Source organism: Gopherus evgoodei, chromosome 4 (genome assembly GCF_007399415.2).
Source record: "Gopherus evgoodei ecotype Sinaloan lineage chromosome 4, rGopEvg1_v1.p, whole genome shotgun sequence".
Taxonomy (NCBI): domain Eukaryota; kingdom Metazoa; phylum Chordata; order Testudines; family Testudinidae; genus Gopherus; species Gopherus evgoodei.
Genome location: NC_044325.1, coordinates 151,322,928 through 151,339,502, shown reverse-complemented (window position 1 = coordinate 151,339,502; position 16,575 = coordinate 151,322,928). Strand labels below are relative to the sequence as shown.

The 16,575-nt window shown below is 61.3% G+C and overlaps 2 protein-coding genes across 10 annotated transcripts in view; one reads left to right on the top strand and one right to left on the bottom strand.

Annotated features, from left to right (window-relative positions):
* PLEKHG3 (pleckstrin homology and RhoGEF domain containing G3) overlaps positions 1-12,877 on the top strand; it is a 46,935-nt gene extending 34,058 nt beyond the window's left edge. For 5 of the 9 annotated variants that reach the window (XM_030561942.1, XM_030561943.1, XM_030561939.1 and 2 more), the window contains 6 exons: positions 150-188; positions 1,085-1,095; positions 2,543-2,863; positions 3,465-3,545; positions 4,587-5,889; positions 6,290-12,877. In XM_030561942.1, the coding sequence (XP_030417802.1) occupies positions 150-188; positions 1,085-1,095; positions 2,543-2,863; positions 3,465-3,545; positions 4,587-5,889; positions 6,290-7,053 (2,519 nt within the window). In that variant the 3' untranslated portion in view covers positions 7,054-12,877. The remainder of the gene's footprint in view (positions 1-149; positions 189-1,084; positions 1,096-2,542; positions 2,864-3,464; positions 3,546-4,586; positions 5,890-6,289) is intronic. The other 4 variants (XM_030561940.1, XM_030561941.1, XM_030561945.1 and 1 more) reach the window with 4 other exon arrangements.
* SPTB (spectrin beta, erythrocytic) overlaps positions 12,320-16,575 on the bottom strand; it is a 128,334-nt gene continuing 124,078 nt past the window's right edge. The window contains 1 exon segment of the mRNA XM_030561938.1: positions 12,320-15,757. Coding sequence (XP_030417798.1) covers positions 15,590-15,757 — 168 coding nt within the window. The 3' untranslated portion in view covers positions 12,320-15,589.

Sequence of the window (16,575 nt, the reverse complement as noted above, 5' to 3'; positions counted from 1 at the left end):
CTGAGGCAGCGCTAGGCTTGGGTGGCGCCCGTGCCCTGCGGGCTCCGGGGCTGGGCAGAAAGAATACGTCTCCCAGCTGCGACCCCAGTCGCGTCGCTGTGGGGGCAGGGTACAACTGGCAGGCCTCTCACTTGCTGTTTTCCCCACAGAGCCTGCCAAGCAGATTGTCAAGCAGCTGGGTGAGAAAGGTGAGAGAGTCCTCAGGATGGACACACGCGCCCCCACACCCGCTTTGGGCTGGGCAGAGCTCAGAGCCTTCCCGGCTTGGCCGGCTGGCTGGGGCCCAGCCTGACCAGACAAACTGCCCCATCTGCCTTTATATCAGTGGTTCTCAAACTTCTGGACTGGGGACCCCTTTCACATAGGAAGCCTCTGAGTGCGACCCCCCCCTCCCCTTATAAATTAAAAACACTTTTTGATATATTTTACACCATTATAAATGCTGGATGCAAAGTGGGGTTTGGGGTGGAGGCTGACAGCTCGTGACCCCCCTTCATATAATAACCTTGTGACTCCCTGAGGGGTCCTGACTCCCAGTTTGAGAACCCCTGCTTTGTGTGGTCATTACAATGGAGCCCCTGCCCCCCCACCCCCGGCCACTTGTGGCACTGCCAAGCCATTCCTGTGGCACCGCCTAGCTCACCGTGTGCGGTGCCCTGAGGGAGCAGGACTCCATGCCCTCACCCCAGCATGCTGGCCACTCCTTGGCTGTGTGGGGGGCTCCACACCACTCCCTGGCATTGAGGGGCCTGCAGGTGCCACACTCTTCCCCGGAGGCTGAATCTCTGCTGGCACAAAGGGACCAGCTCCCCAGTGCACTAGGGCAGCCCCAGTCCAGCCCCTGCAGGCAGCTGCTCTAATCTTCCCTGCTCACATGTCAGCTCCCAACACCACAGTCCAGGCGTTCAGCAGCCAGCCCAGCCTCACCGCCCTCGGCCCCCTGCAGCTCATTGTGCCAGGGAAGGGGGGGCATCGGGGTGATGCGCCATCCGCCTACTCCCCTCCCGTCGCTGTGGCCACGGTGCACAGTGACACCTTTGCTAATCGCTTGTCTTCTCTCTTCCATGCGCTGGGAATGCGGCAGCAGGACTGAAGGTAAGATCACAGAGCCCCAAGGTGAGACGGGACCGCAAGGGTCAGCTAGGCTAGCCCCTGCCAAGGTGCAGGATTTGTTGGGTCTAACCCATCCAAGACAGCTGGTTATCCAGCCTCCTTTTGAAAACCACCAGTGAAGGCGCTTCCTTGCCCTCCCTAGGCAATTTGTTCCATTGTCCTCCTGTTCTTACCATTAGGAAGCTTTCCCTGAGATTTCATCTAAATCTGCTGTGTTGTAGTTTGAACCCATTGGCTCTTGTCCTGCCTCTGTGGCAAGAGAGAGAAACTTTTCTCCATCTTTTTTATGGCAACCTTTCAGGTATTTGAAGACCAATGTGATGTCCCCTCTTCATCTCCTCTTTTCTGAACTACACATACCCAGTTCCTTCAGCCTTTGCTCGTATGACTTGCATTCCATCCCTTTGATCATCTTTGTCGCTTGCTTCTGGGTCCTTTCCTGTTTCTCTACATCCTTTCTGTACATTGGTGACCAACACTGGACACAGAACTCCAGCTGAGGTCTAACCAGCGCTGAGTAGAGCGGTACTGTCGCCTCCCATGACTTGCCTGCTGTGCCTCTGTCAAAGCAACCGAAAATTGCGTTTGCTTTTTTCCAACAGCATGGCATTGCTGGCTCATGTTGTGGTTGTGATCCAACACAACTCGCAGATTCTTCTCAGCAGTGCTGCTACCAGGACAGTTTTCCCCCATTCTGTGTTTGTGCATTTGGTTTTTCTTCCCTAAGTGCAACACCTCATATTTGTCTTTGTTGAATTTCATTTCGTTGGCTACAGCCCAGTTCTCCGATTTATCGAGATCCCTCTGAATTTAGCTCTATCTTCCCAAGTGTTGGTAACCTCCCCAGCGTTGTGTCATCTGCAGCCTTGGTCAGTGTTCTCTATACCTACATCCAGGTCAAAAACTACACTGGACCCAGAACAGAGCCCTGTGGAACCCCACTGAAGACCTCCCTCCAACCTGACCTCATTCCATTAAGAGTTACTTTTTGTCTGCCGTTCTTTAACCAATTTTGTATCCACTTCATGGTAGCCCACATTTCTCCAGCTTTCCTAGCAGAAGGTCATGTTGACCGTGTCAAAGATCTGGAAGCCGCCTGAGCCTGGGGGCAGTGGGAGGGCCTGAGGGGCTGAAGATGCCAGCTGAGTAGCAGTGGGCATTAGGGGGTCTTGCCGCGAGGTTCCTGTGCACGCTGGATGTGCATCACATGCATGCAGCCCCCCTTTGCCGGTTGCATGCACATACACACCCACGCGCTTGTGCCCCAAAACACACGGCCTAGTGGCCCCCAGCTTTTTGCAGACACGTGGAATCGGGATGGGCTGGTGCGGGGACACACCACGACTGGCCCTGTTAGGCCCCCGCCAGCAGCTCCGGCGCCCAGGGATGAGGTGGCCCTAAAGGGAGCCCTTGTTTGTCCCTTGAACAGCACGCCGACAGCGCCGGAGCCCTCCTGGAGACCGGGGCACCCTTGCAGCTCCTTGGCAGCGCTTGGCAGCTGGCTGAGGGCGAGGGGGGCGCGGAGGAGGAGGAGGAAGCAGCTATGGGGAAGGAAGAAGAGCAGGCCCTGGGGCAGGGCTCACTGGAGGAGCTGCCTGTGAGTGACAGCAGCGAGAAGGAAGCCGGGCCGGAGGAGGAGGAGGGCCCAGTGGGCGAGGAGCAGGTAGCTGACTTTGCGAGCTTCCTGCTGGCGGCGCTGCACGGCTGGCACTGTCGGGCCAACGCTTTGCTTTTCTCCTGGGGCCGCACGGTGAGGTGTCTCTCCAACCCCCTCTTGCATGCTGGCCTGGCGCATGGCTCAGGACTACCTGCCCCCCCCACCCCCGCTCTCCTCTATCTCCCACCTGCCGCCCTGCTTGGGGCAGGCTGATCAGCACCCCCGGCTGGATCGGAGCTGGAGCCCGTCTGTTATTAACCCTTCACTGACCTGACGGAGTGGCCGCTGTGACTCCCAGCATGCTTTGCACTTGCCCCATCTAACCCCACTCACGGCTGGCTGGCGTGCCAGAGGCGGTGCCCTTGGTCGGCCCGTCTCTCCTGAGGGGAAGCTGGTCCGGTTCCCTTGGAGCAGGAAGGCGATGTGCATCCGATCTGAACAGTGCCAGGTCTCCGCTGGGAGCTCTGACATCGGAACCTGTCGGGGGCTGGCCAGCGGATCTCACTCCACAGCTCTGGTGTCGGAACGAAGACCTCTAGGACGCTGCGCTGGAGGTCGCTGGCGCTTGACCGGGTCGGAATTGGGTTGCTGCTCTGGGGCTCTGAGGTTCTCGTCCCTCGGGCTGGCACGGTGCCACCGAGGCTGTCTGAGCCGTGGCCCAGCAGCGTAACCTGTCCCCTTTGCTGTGTTTCAGGGCAAGGGGCGCAAGGGAAGCCAGGAGCCAGGGGGCCCTGAGAACCGTTGCAGTGCAGAGACGGCCTCGGCCATCCTGGAGGTGAGTGAGACACGGCCCCATGGGGATGAATGAGCCTCCCATTATCCTTCACCGAGTCCGGGGGGTTGGGCAGTGTGCAGACCCGAGGTTGGGGGGACCCCACTGGGCTGAGTGCTGCCCAGAACACCCCATCCGCAGAGCCAAGGAGGGCTGGGCTGTCAGGTTGGGAGCTGCACAGACACTGGCCGAGCCCCAAAGAGCTCAGAGCCAAAGGGAGACAGACATCTCCCTGCTCTTCTCTCTGTGCTGCTGAGGTTTCCCAGCGGGGCAGTGATGGAGCCAGGATAGATGGCAGGTGTCCAGTGTCTCGGCTCACTGCCTTCATACTGTTGGAGCAGCCACCTCCTGACCAATGAGCATTTGCATTTCACGATAGCACCTTCCACCTGTGAATTTCACAGCCACTGCAAGGGCCTGTTCACCCAACACTGCCCTGGCAGGTAGTTGGACTGCTGTAGCTTGGGAAACTGAGGCACAGTGAAGTGGGATGATGCAGCGAGAGCAGCAGCAGCACCAGGGCCCAGTCATCTTCATGTCCTCTGCTCTTACCACTGCTCACAGTGGCTCCCTAAATCTGGGGCTAGAACCCAGGAGTCCTGGCTCCCAGCTCTAACTACCAGAGCCGGGGTAGAACCTGACTCCTAGAGCATCTCTTGCCACTAGCCAACATTCCCTTCCTTTTCCCTGGCTGATGGGTGGGAGTTGCCGAGTCTGGCTCCAGCCAGCCTGCCCCTGTACCTGTGAAGGAGAAGACCCCTTCTAGGCTTCCTTCAAGGGGGCATTGAAGGAAATAAAAAATGGTAACTTGATAACCAGTGAAAGGCAATTAACCCACTTTTCTCCCAATGGGTGATCAGCCTGTGGAACTCCATGCTCCGGCAATTCCCCTGTGCCTCAGAATCCGCGGGAATCCTGGGCTCCTTCCTGGCCTGGAGGAGAGGAGCCAGCGCCCCAGGGATGGTGTGTCGGGCTGGGTCAGGGTGGGCAGGCTGCTGGTTGGGGAAGCACAAGCCTCCACTCTCTCTCCGTGCTGCCTCGCAGGCTGCCCCAGAGCCCAGTGAGCTGCACGAGGAAGAGCACCCAGAGGAGTCCCCCGAGACTGCGAGCACCCCGGAGCTGGCCCAGCCGAGGGCGATGGAGCTGGAGCAGAACCTGGCCATGGTGGAGAACACGGAGGACCTCAAAGCCATGAGCAGCGAGGAGGACGAAGAGGAGGAGGAGACCAGGGCGAGGAGCATTCTGCCCCCGTCCGTGCTGGACCACGCCAGCCTCATCGCCGAGATGTTCGCCAGCAGCTTCTCACGGCGCAGCAGCCTGGCGCTGGAGGAGGGCCGGCCCGGGGGCTTCCTGACACCCAGGCTGGTCAGCCGGAGCAGCAGCGTGCTGAGCCTGGAGGGCAGCGAGAAGGGGCAGGGCCACAGCAGTGCCGCTGACTCCCAGGGCCGCGTCTCACCGCAGGGCTCTACCCGCAGCGGGACCGCTTCACCCAGCCCCTTGGAGCCCGAGCGCACCCCCTGCCCCAGGAAAGAGTCCATGCTCTCCCGGCAGGACCGGCTGCTGCTGGACAAGATCAAGAGCTACTACGAGTGTGCAGAGCACCGTGATGCCGGCTTCGGCATCCGGCGCCGGGAAAGCCTCTCCTACATCCCCAAGGGGCTGGTGAGGAACTCGGTCTGCCGCCTCAACAGCCTCCCTCCCCCGCCGGAGCAGCACACCAACACCAGGTGGGGAGTGGGCAGCGGCAGTCGGACAGCTGCCTGGGTGCTGGCGGGCGTCCCCACCCCAGGGCCCAGGGCCGAGCCCAGCACCCCCGTCGGCGAGGAGGAGTTCCGCCCACCCGCCGAGATGATCAAGGTGTGGGAGGGCATGGAGAAGAGCACCAGCCAGCCCTGCCCGGAGGAGGGCAGCAGGGAGGGCACAGCTGGCGCCGCTGCCGCGTGGCCTCTGGGCAGGAGCCAGGAAAACGGCTTGGACCTGCACGAGCCGCTGCTCATCCTGGAGGACGATGAGCTGAGCGCCATCGCGGAGGAATCAGCCAACCCCTCGCCCGAGAGCCGGTCCCCCACAGAGCGAGCGGGGCCCACCAGGCTGGCCAGCCAGCTGCAGAGACTGGTGCAGGAACTGGGCCACCCTGCCAAGCCGCGCCCCCGGGTCCCGCCGCTCTCAGAGGCCAAGCTGAGCGAGCACCTGAAGAACAAGGTGTACCAGCTGGCGCGCCAGTACAGCCTGCGCATCAGGAACTGCCAGCCAGCCGGGCACAGGCGGCTTGCCAAGCTGGAGGAGCTGCGGAGCTGCGCAGCACCCCCCCCATGTGACGAGCACCAGGAGGTGAAGAGAAGTACAGGTGAGTGCTCCCTGGGCCGTGGGGCTGGGCAGGAGGGCTGGCACGGGACAGGGAAGGCTCCCTGGGCCGTGGGGCTGGCACAGGACAGGGAAGGCGCCCTGGGGCTGGGTAGGAGGGCTGGCACGGGACAGGGAAGGCTCCCTGGGCCGTGGGGCTGGCACAGGACAGGGAAGGCACCCTAGGGCTGGGTAGGAGGGCTGGCACGGGACAGGGAAGGCTCCCCGGGCCGTGGGGCCGGGCAGGAGGGCTGGCACGGGGCAGGGAAGGCTCCCCGGGCCGTGGGACTGGGCAGGAGGGCTGGCAGGGGGCAGGGCAGACACCCCAGGGCTGGCACAGGGCAGGGAAGACAGATGCCCCCAGCTCTGGCCCCTTCACTCACCAGCGTGTGTGATTTCCCCAGGCCCGCAGAAGCCGGCACTCTCTCCCATGACCTTTGAGCAGGCGGTGCTGCAGGAGTACAGCCCCCGCACGCCGCGCTCTGCCACCGCCTCCTCGCAGGACAAGTCGCCCAAGTGCTTCTCTTTCAGCCCTTCCTGCCCCGCCTCGCCTGGCAGTGGTGCCTCGTCCTGCAGCCCGCTCAGCCCCATGGTGGCGGAGACATTCACCTGGCCTGACGTGCGGGAGCTGCGCTCCAGGTACTCCTTCGGCACGGCCTTTCCCGGCCCGCGCCGGCCCGCCCCAGTCAACAGGAGCCGGTCGGCGCCAGAGAAGATGGCGGCAGAGCTGCCAGGAGGCGTCCTGGGACAGGAGGGCTGGCGCGGGCTGGAGCAGAGCCCTGGGAGGGGCCGGGGCATTGAGAGCCCAGACCCCAGTGCCCAGCAACGCCAGAGGAACCAGAGCGCTGGCTCACTGCGCATCACCGCTGAGGCCATGCTGGGCGACCAGCGGGTCATCGTGCTGGAAAAGGTGCCGTGCGGCGGGGACCCACCTGCCCCCGAAGACCCACCCGATGCCGCCAGCTACGTGCAGATCCGCTCGCCCACCTCGCGGGAGAGGATCTCGCTCAAGGCCGTGGCGGAGCGCTGCAAAGCCTACCAGGAGTCGGACGAATACCTGCGGCGGGAGGAGGGCTGGGCCGCAGGCTGGGAGCAGGCAGCTGCCAGCCAGCATGGCCGCGTGAGGAACCTGCGAGAGAAGTTCCTGAACCTGAACTCTGCCAGCTGAACAGGCGCCTGGCCTGCCCGGCTCATGGGGGGGAGGCCGGACTTGTGTACATAGCGAGCGCCTTCCTCCTCCCCCAGCCAACGCCACCCACCCCGATGGGACTGAACTCCCCGAACCAGGCCGGGCCATGGCCAGAGACCTGCTCTCATTAGGGGCTCTGTGCTGAAGCATGCACCAGCAGATCCTGGGCTGGCAGGAGCAGCGGGCAGTGCCCCCCACCAGGACCTTGGTGCAGAGTCTGCCCACCACCCTGGGGCTGATCCCTACAGGCATGAGGGGCTGTGCTGCTGGCCAGTCCTGGAGGAGGAGGTTGAATTGCTCTCCGCTGTGCTGGGTGAAAGGGAGCATGGTGTATGTGGGTGCCCCACGCAGGGCGGTTGTGTTGGCTATACACACACTTCAGTGCAATAATCACACCTCTCGCCTCCTGCCTGCCTCCTCATGTCTCCTGCAGCCTCGGCGCCGCTGCTCTTCGGGGAGGGGGAGACAGGGCGGCCTAGTGGGCAGGCGCCATCTCGCTGTGTGTGCAGCACCTGGCTCACGGGGCCCCTGCACTCGCTGGTGCCACAGTACAGTCACCACCCCCATGCACCATGAGACCGGGTGGGCCACCCAGGCTGAGATTGCAGTGGGCATGCAGTAGGGTGGGTTCAGTGCCACCTCGGGGTGCTGCCAGACACCACTCCACAGCCACTCCTGTTTGCTGCGGGCCAGCGGGAGGGAGGGGGCGGCTGAGGCCTGTCCTGTGTACAGTAGCAGCTGGCATAACCCAGGCTAACAGCGGTCTACCCTGCTCTGCCCTCGCATGGCTGCGTGGCACGGAGAGGTTGGGCTCCCTTAGCCTAGGCACTGAGTACACCCAGCCCCCAGCGGGGGTCCCGCTCCACATGGAGCACTGCGCTATCTCCGGCAGCATGGCACGTGCCGGGATTTCCAAGGCGGAGTGGTGGCAGCTGTTGCCTGGGGACCTCGGCCTGCCCTGTGCCCCTTGCCAAGCTGCTGGGCTGTCCCCTCCCTGTCCAGCACCCCACTGGGTCTTACAGTCCCAGCCCCGGATACTCAGGGCCTGGATGGAAGGGCCTTTCCGGCCCCAGGGAGGCCATGCCAGCGGGTGGGGGCGCCCTCTGTCTGCCTGAAGCCCAGGGTGGGTCTAGCCACCGGTGCCACTGCCCCCAGACCCCACTACAGGATCGGTGTCAGCAAAGGACCCATGCCACTGGCGCCGAGGTTTGGGCCCGAGCCTGGGTCAGGGAATGGGGTCTGTGTTCTTGGGGGGGCCCACACCTCCCCAATACCGTGCTGACCGCCAGCCCCACATCTCCCCAATACTGCACTGGTGGGCTGCCCCACACCTCCCCAATACCGTGCTGACCGCCAGCCCCACATCTCCCCAATACTGCACTGGTGGGCTGCCCCACACCTCCCCAATACCGTGCTGACTGCCTGCCCCCCACCTCCCCAATACCGTGCTGACCGCCAGCCCCACATCTCCCCAATACTGCACTGGTGGGCTGCCCCACACCTCCCCAATACCGCACTGACCGCCCACTGTACAAACCCCCCAGCCCAGATCCAGCACTGTGCCTGTCCCTCCAATAGACCATGCTGCAGCTGCCACATGCCCCCAGGTACAGCACCCCGCAAACCTCACTGTACAAATGCCACATGCCCCCTGATATCTAACTGTACAAACAGCCCCCACTGTGTTACGGTGCAAACACCCCTGTCCTGATATATCACTGGGCAAAGGCATCCCCAAAACTTCTCTGTACAAATGCCCCAGCTCCCAATATCACTGTGAAAACACCCCGATATGCTCCTGGATAAGTGCCTCTCATCCCCACCCTGTAGCACTGTGCAAATGTCACATGCCCTGAGATCTCACTGTGCAAATGCCCCAGACCCAATATAGCCCTGTGCAAATACCCCAATAGATCATTCTGCAAATGCCACTCCCTGATATTGTACAAACACCCCCAATAGACCACTGTGCAAATGCCCACTGCATGCCCCCAGTATCACTGTACAAACACCCCACTTCCCTGCTATGGCACTGTATTAACACCCCAGACCCCCAATATATCCCTTGCAAACACTCTCCAATATATATCACTGTACCAATGCCACAGGCCGCCCCCCCCCCACTATCTCACTGTGCAAACACTGCAAGAGAACCCTGTACAAACGCAACATGCCCCCCTAGTATAGCACTATGGCAGTGCCCCTCCCACTAGATCACTGTGCAAACACTATAGCCCCCTGCCCTATAGCTCACTCTGCAAGTGCCACACCCTCCTGCTATTGCACTGTGACAATGACACCCGCCACCCCTGGTACATCACTACGCACACCCATGGCCTGCTGGTATAGCACTGTGGCAATGCACCCTCCTGATAGATCACTGTGCAAACACTACAGGATCCCCCGATAGCTCGCTGCACAAATGCCACACCCGTCTGATATAGCACTGTGAAAACTGCCCCCTCCCCCCCATACATCACTGTACAAACATCCATGGCCCCCTGGTATATCACTGCAAATGCCACACACCTTCCCCAATAGATCACTGGACAAATATCCCATGTTTCTGCTAGATCCCTGTGAAAACACCCCCCCCCCCACACCCCACATATCATTATACAAGCACCAATAGATCACTGGACAAAGGCCACACTCCCCCACCCCAGTATATCACTGTCGGCTGCTCTGTGCAGGGGCTGGGCCTGGCCCCAGAGCTGATGGGATGTATGGGCACGTGACCCGCTGGTGAGTGTGTTATAGGCCTCGCTCTGGGCTGAGCCCTGGAGGCCAGGAGTCTGTGACAGCTGCTTCCTATGTAGCCCTGGCACTTTACTGGGAACTCCTAGGTCTGTCTCCAATGTGGCAGCAGCCAGCACCCCCGTGATGGCCACCAGCCCGGTTCTGTCCATGGTGGGGAAGTTATTGCTGGTCCCGGCCTCTGTGTTTCAGCCTTTCTGCCTGGAACTGTCACCGTCACGCACGTGTCTGGCTAGCTAAAGGCCTTTTATGGTGCCCATCACCATTGTATCTGAGTGTCTCCCCTCTGCAGTGCTGCGATGCCCGTGGGACAGGCGGGGAGCTGGGACTCGGAGACATCAGGCAGGCTTGGCTTCATGGAACATGCACTGGGGCATTTAGCTGGTGCCAGCCCCACAGGGTCTGCATGAGCCAGTGAGTGTGCACCGCACCGGGGCACTGGCGAAATCACCTCCCTCCAAGCCCTGAGAGCACGTCCGCACCACAGACCACCGTGTGGTGGCACCCCAGCATGGCCCAGAGGAGACGGGGACCCAAGTCCCTGCCACATTACAGCCTCCGTGTGGCACCGCAGGGCACGGCCACCCTGCAGCTGGAGGGGGCTTGGAGCACAGGTGTGCCTGTGCCAGCTTTCATCTCACGAGGGGCGTGATGGGGCAGCCCTGGGGACCTTGGCTAGGCACGGGCCACCAGCTCTTTGCTGCTATTTGAGCACAGTGGGGTGGAGCAGATGAAACCGGTGTTACACAGCTGGGTCTAAGTGAGCCGCCGTGGGCGTAGCCAGGCTGTAATCGCATCTGCCCAGGCAGAAATACCCCATGTCATCTGCCCGGGCCACGCCGGTCGCCAGCCTACACCAGAGCAGGGAACCGGGCCCAGGTCTTCCAGCATCTCAGCCAGTGCCCTGACCACTGCTCTGCACTTGGCACGCTGCAGCATGGCCCTCACCCCAAAGCAGGAGCGAGTGCCTAGCACAGCAGGCTGGGTGTTAGGGGTGTGGAGCCCTGGGAGGGCAGGTGGGCAGGCTACTACCAGACGCTTTCCAAGGGGGCCTTAGGGAGCTGCCCCCAGTTGCAGTGGGCCTGGGCTCAGACATGGTTTGGCCCTGTTGCCAATTCCCAGCCTAGCACCAGCTGCCAGGCGTGGGCTGAGCCCAGTTCTCAACTTCTCTCTGGTTCGGCCTCCAGAAAAGTCGCTGGAGGACATTTCCAGAGGTGCCTCAGGGCCATTGGTGAAGCTCTTCAGGCACCTACAGATGCAGAGCTGCACCTAGGGGCTTTTCAAATCCCCACTCGGCACCTCGCTGTATCTGCAGGTGCCTAAAACCCTTCATAAATTGGTCCAGGAGCCTAAACCCCCTTGGCTTTCCCAGAGACTTGGGCTCTCAAGTCCCTTAGCTGCTTTGGGAAATGTTGCCCTTGGGCCTGTAAAAAGGCCTGTCCTCTGTGCGCTGCTTCCCCAGCCCCGGTGGTTCCTGGCTGGTTGAGCCAGCACCGTTCAGCTGACGCGCCCTTGCCAGCTAATGCACGGGAGCGTTGTTATCGCAGATGCTCTTCCACAGCAGCAGGGCTCCCTGCGGGTTCGCCGGGATTCCCCCTGCTTTGCACCGAAATGGCCTTCCACAGACCCCTAGGAGCGTAGGGCGGGTTGTGCCCTCTAGTCCTGCCCCTGTGCCGAGGCAGAACCCCAGACCAGCCCTGACGGGCACCTGCCCACCCTGTCTTAAAACCTCCACAGCCTGCCTGGGTAACCCACTCCAGGGCCTAATATCTAGCCTGACTCTTCTGTACAGTACTGCAAATTAACCTCATGGCGGCCCGTGAACCCATGGTTGGGGGAGCCTAGCCCCCTGCCCCACTCCCTTCTGCCTGAAGCCCTGCTCCTACTGGGCTCCCACCATCCCCTGCTCTCGCCCACCAGGGCCAGAGGAGCCCTGAGCCCCCCACTGTGGCCAGAGGAGCCTGGCTGGCCCGGCCAAGCCGCCCCACGCACTGGCCCGCTTACCCAAGCCGCCCCGGTCCACCTGCCCGAGCTGCCCTGGCCCACCGGAGCCCTGGCCACCCAGAGGAGCTCTGAGCTCCGCCACGGCCCAGCCCAGTCCAGGGGCGGGAGGATTAACAGAGGTTTAAGCCTCCATTACGTGCCACCCTTGTTCCTCCTCCTACCCTTGGTGGCCATGGAGACCAATCGATCGCTGTCCCCCTTATAACCACCTTTGCACCTCTGAAGCCTGTTCTCAGGTCCCCTTGCAACCTTCTCTAGACCAAACACACCCAGTCCTCAAAGCCTTCCCTCCTAGGCTAAGTTTGCTAAACCTCAGACCATTTTTGTCGCTCTCCTCTAGATTCTCTGACTTCGTGCACATCGCTGTCTACGTGTGCTGCCCCAGACAGGGCACAGGCCTCCAGCCAAGGCGTCCCCCAGTGCTTTGTCTGACCCTTGTGTGAAACCCGCTGGGTAAGATCAAAACAAGATGCCTCCGCCAGAGAGGGGTTTGGCTTGTTTATTTCTTAGAAAAACACCATTATTAAAATGCTTTGCAGCACTGTCTGGAGGTTTAGCTGTTTCTATGCACAGTGGAAGTACGTGACAGCGGGTCGAACGTGGTGCCTAGCCAGCAGGAATCAACGAACCAACTCAAGCAACGTGACCCCCTTCCCCTCGGAGAGCTGCTCTGGCTGTGCGTCCGTCTTCTGCAATCAGTGGGGCTCCAGCCCCCCCCCATGCATGTCTGCCCTGAGCCTGTGCCCACCATCTGTGCGGGAGTGCTGTGCATGCTGGGAAAGCAGCCTTGTGGAGCAGAGATCCTGCTGAGATGAATTCAGCCGGAAGGAGGAGAGGGCAGTAATGGTCCAGGTGTCAAATGGCTTCACACTGGGTAAATCTGATGATTTCCGGGTGAATCCATCCAATGCTGCTAGGTGTAATCGGGGGGGAGGGCGGGGCTGCGATGACAAACGAAAGGCGTTTGAACCCAGCAACACACGGAAAGGGCTGGAGCCAAGACCTGCCACATGAAGCCTTCCACAGGCAGGAGGCGTGGAGGAAACACACGGGGTTACTCAGCCAAGGACAGAAATCTGCATGGAACCACGGGCCAGGAACAAATGCATGTAAACCGCCACACCCCCCATGGCACTGACTGACTGCAGTGCCTCCCTGTGCCCAGTGCCATTTCCAACGTGGGGGTCAGGCCCCACTCTGTGTTCTCACTCCCAGTGTGTGGAAATATAGCTGCACCTCCCCGAGAGACACACCTGCATTTGTCCTAACGCCAGATCCTGCAGCATGGCTCGCCAAGGCTCTTTGGTTCTTGCAGGTGTCACTGAAAACACCCCGCTCCCTGCTCCTGCCACCTCTGCCAGCGACTGGAAGTCAGGTGTTTCTTGGCTTAGAAAAGGGGACGGTCGTGCCTGTGTCACGTGAGCACTTGGGCCCCTTTGCTGCGTGGAATAGCCCCAGGGATTAAAAGAAAGGCTTTTGCAGCCTCTAGCTGCAGGGGGGCCCGGCTCAGTACCGTGCTGCCTTACAGATCTCCATACAGCCTCCAGCCCCGCTGCAGGGCAGAATCAAACCCCAGGGGACCGGACGCAGCCTCATTGGCACACCACATGTGCTGCCAGCCAGCGCCCCCTGCTCCCACCACATGTCCCAGTGCTCTGCCGAGCCAGGCTGGGGCAGGTGGAGGAGCTGATGGGAACTGTTCAGTGCTAGTGGGGTGGAGCTGGGCTCCGGCAGGCCTGGGGAGGCAGCTTTCCCAGCAGGCTGTGGTGGAGGTATGATGCCAGGCCCCGGCGTGGCTGGCTGCAGGTCGTGCCCTCCTCGAGAGCTGCGGTGCGGGAGATTGGCAGTGCTACGGCCCGCTACAGGGCGTGAACCTCGCCTTGGGCACAGCCTCCTGCCAGGGCGGTTTCCCAGCTGCTCTGGGGTGCTGCTCTGCCCAGCAATGACGAGAGTCGGGTCAGTCTGCTGGGCTCCCACAGTGTCTCGTGCCAACTGTGCGGAGGGCCCGGGAGGGGGGTTAGACACTGCCCTCCCTCGCAGTGGGCGGGCTCTGTGCTTGTTGTGACTGAGAAGGCTGCCTCACACTGGCTGGGCTGAGTTGCCAGCCACTGACCCCCACGCCAATCTCTGCTCTGGGGGAAGCCTGCTCGGCCCATACCATGGACCCCCCAGCTCAGCCAGCCCCTGCTGGGGGCAGGGATCAGGGGTTGGGGGCTGGGAGCACCTCTTTGGGGGCACACAGGGGCACTCGCCCTGGAGTTTTCGGGGCACGGTGCCTCAGCACAGGGGGTTAGTCTTCCATTATTGCAGGTAAGGCACTTTCAGGCCGGGACCCCCACCAAGGGAGCAGTGCTACTCGGAGCACCAGAACCAGTGGCTGCACACACTGGCACATCCCCCAGTGCACGTGTTGGTGCGTTTCCCTGCCCTCTGCCAGCAGCTCCACCAGCCTGGGTTTAGGAAGCAGAGAGGCTCCCCTGGACTGACCTAGCTGGGCATGAGGCCTGCAGTGAATTCAGCAGGTGGCAACAGGGCAAGAGTTGGCCCCGTCCTGGCATTGTGTCTGAAGGACGCAGGGCCCACACGGTGCGGGAGGCAGGAGTCGCATCCCTGTGTCTATGAGACCCGGGGGAGAAAGCGCCTACTCTCTCGCCCAGCCTCCTCGCCTCCAGGGATGTGCCAGTGCCCCTGGGGGAGCGCCAGCGGGCATTCAACCCCATGGCATCGCTTCGCTGGCTGCAACGCAGGGCCCCCCTGCTGCCACACACCGCAGGGTGTTCCCCAGCCCCTGAGCAGCAGCAAGGATGCAGAGGGGAAGGCTGGGAGTTTTGGTGATGGGGCAGCCCTGCCCACAGGAGAGAGCACAGGAACCACAAGGTGAGGGACAGAAATGGGACCCAGGCTAAGAACCCAGGCAAGGCCTCAGCCAGTACAACAGTGCCTACCCGTGGGAATTGTGAACTCACACACACAAACATGCACACACAGAGTCACATGAAATGCAGATGTGTAAACACACTCAGATGTGCACACACACTCAGATGCAGGATTACAACAATTCTCTTCCACCCTAATTTAGGGCAAACGTTTGTTCTTGGCTGCGCATGGCTTGTCTGACAAAGGGCTCTCTGTGGGTTGTGGCTCGGGGTGTGTGTGTGGGGGGGGGTCTGAGAGACAGCGCACGCGAGCAAGCACACCTCACACCCCCCGCTGGAAAGACTGGCAGATCTGCCCAGCTGTGTGTGACTGTCGCCCCCGAGTGGCTGCAGGCAGCCCTGCTGCAGCCGCGGTGCCCGGCGATGTGCCTGTCTTGGGCGGTCGTGGCACCTCGTCAGAGCAGCAGTTTGGGAAGCTCGCTGCCTCCATCCTGCCCTGGTCAGTACGTCCCCAGCACCACGTGGTCTTGCTGAGATGATGCCTCCTCAGCCAGATGCCCATGTGGATCTCCGGCCGTGGGCGATGCAATGCGTGTCCCACAGGAAAGGGCCCTGTGCCAGCACACCCAGCCCTGGCCTTCAGCAGACACCACTCTTTGGCCCTCGCAGGGCTGGCTCGGTGTGGCGTGGGAGCAGAGTGGGGCATGGGGCTGTGTCCAGGCACTGGAGGCGGGGCTGTGTTATGAGCACCAGTGGCTGCTGCCGGAGGCATGTGGGGGTGGGGGTAGGGGTGGTGGCTGGGCCCAGCACGCCCGCGGATGCTCCCCCATGCACAGTTCTTAGGCAGCTGAGTGGGCTGCCCTCGGCCACCTCTCAGGTTATTTCTTTTTGGGAAAGAAGATAAATCTTTTCTCTTTGTCTTTCTTGGCCAGGCTGATGTCCGTGGCAGTGCTGGAGGGCAGAGGCAGGCTCAGCGCCTTGCCTTTCACGTTTTGGGCTTCTATTATTGCTGTGCTGAGCCCCTGCAGCCATGTGTGCATCTCCTCCTATCGGACAGAGACCGAGAGAAAGCGTCCCTCAGTCACTGCCCCGGGACAGCGGCTTCTGAGCCTCCAGCCCCCCCAGCGCCCGCCCCAAAGAATCCCACGCCTTACGGGGGGCAGGAGTCACCCCGTGTCTAACCCAGCTTGCCCTCTCACCCAACATTCCTCCTCCAGGTGGTGGCCAATGCATTATTACCTCAGTCAGCTCAGTGGCTTTCATAGGTTCACCCAAGCACCGGGAAACAGTAAGGCTGAAGTCTTCTGCCCAAGGGAGTTGAGCACCCGACGGCCATTGCATTTCAGAGGGATTTGGGCCATCCATGAACCTCCCAGCCCATAAGACCCAGCTTCTCAAAGTATTTAGACATGTAAATCAATGGGAATTGGGCACCTAAAGACCTAGGAGGATCTCACCCAGGGCTCACTGTGTCCCAAACTCCAGCACTGCCCAGTGGGGCAGGAAGCAAAGGAGAACGTCGTATTCTCCTGCCCCTGCAGCCCCTGTTGGCGGGGTGGGGGCAGGAGTTAGGGAGGCAGAAGACAGCTACCCTAAAGGGGCCAGAAACCCAGGGCTAGTCGCCCCATGGCAAGAAGCCTAGAAAAGTAGAGAGATGGGTTGCTGGCCTGACTCGATGCCCCTGGACAGATGCGGGGAAGCGATCAGACCTGTTCAGAAATCGGAATGTCTGTCTCGGGGCAGAGGCCAATGTGGGGAGGTACCAGGAAAGCTGGATCAGCCCAGCTTGATGGAACAGAAAGTTTAGACATGTCTGAACAGTTCTATTTGCAAGTCAGTTCCACCTTAATCTGTGTCTGGCTGT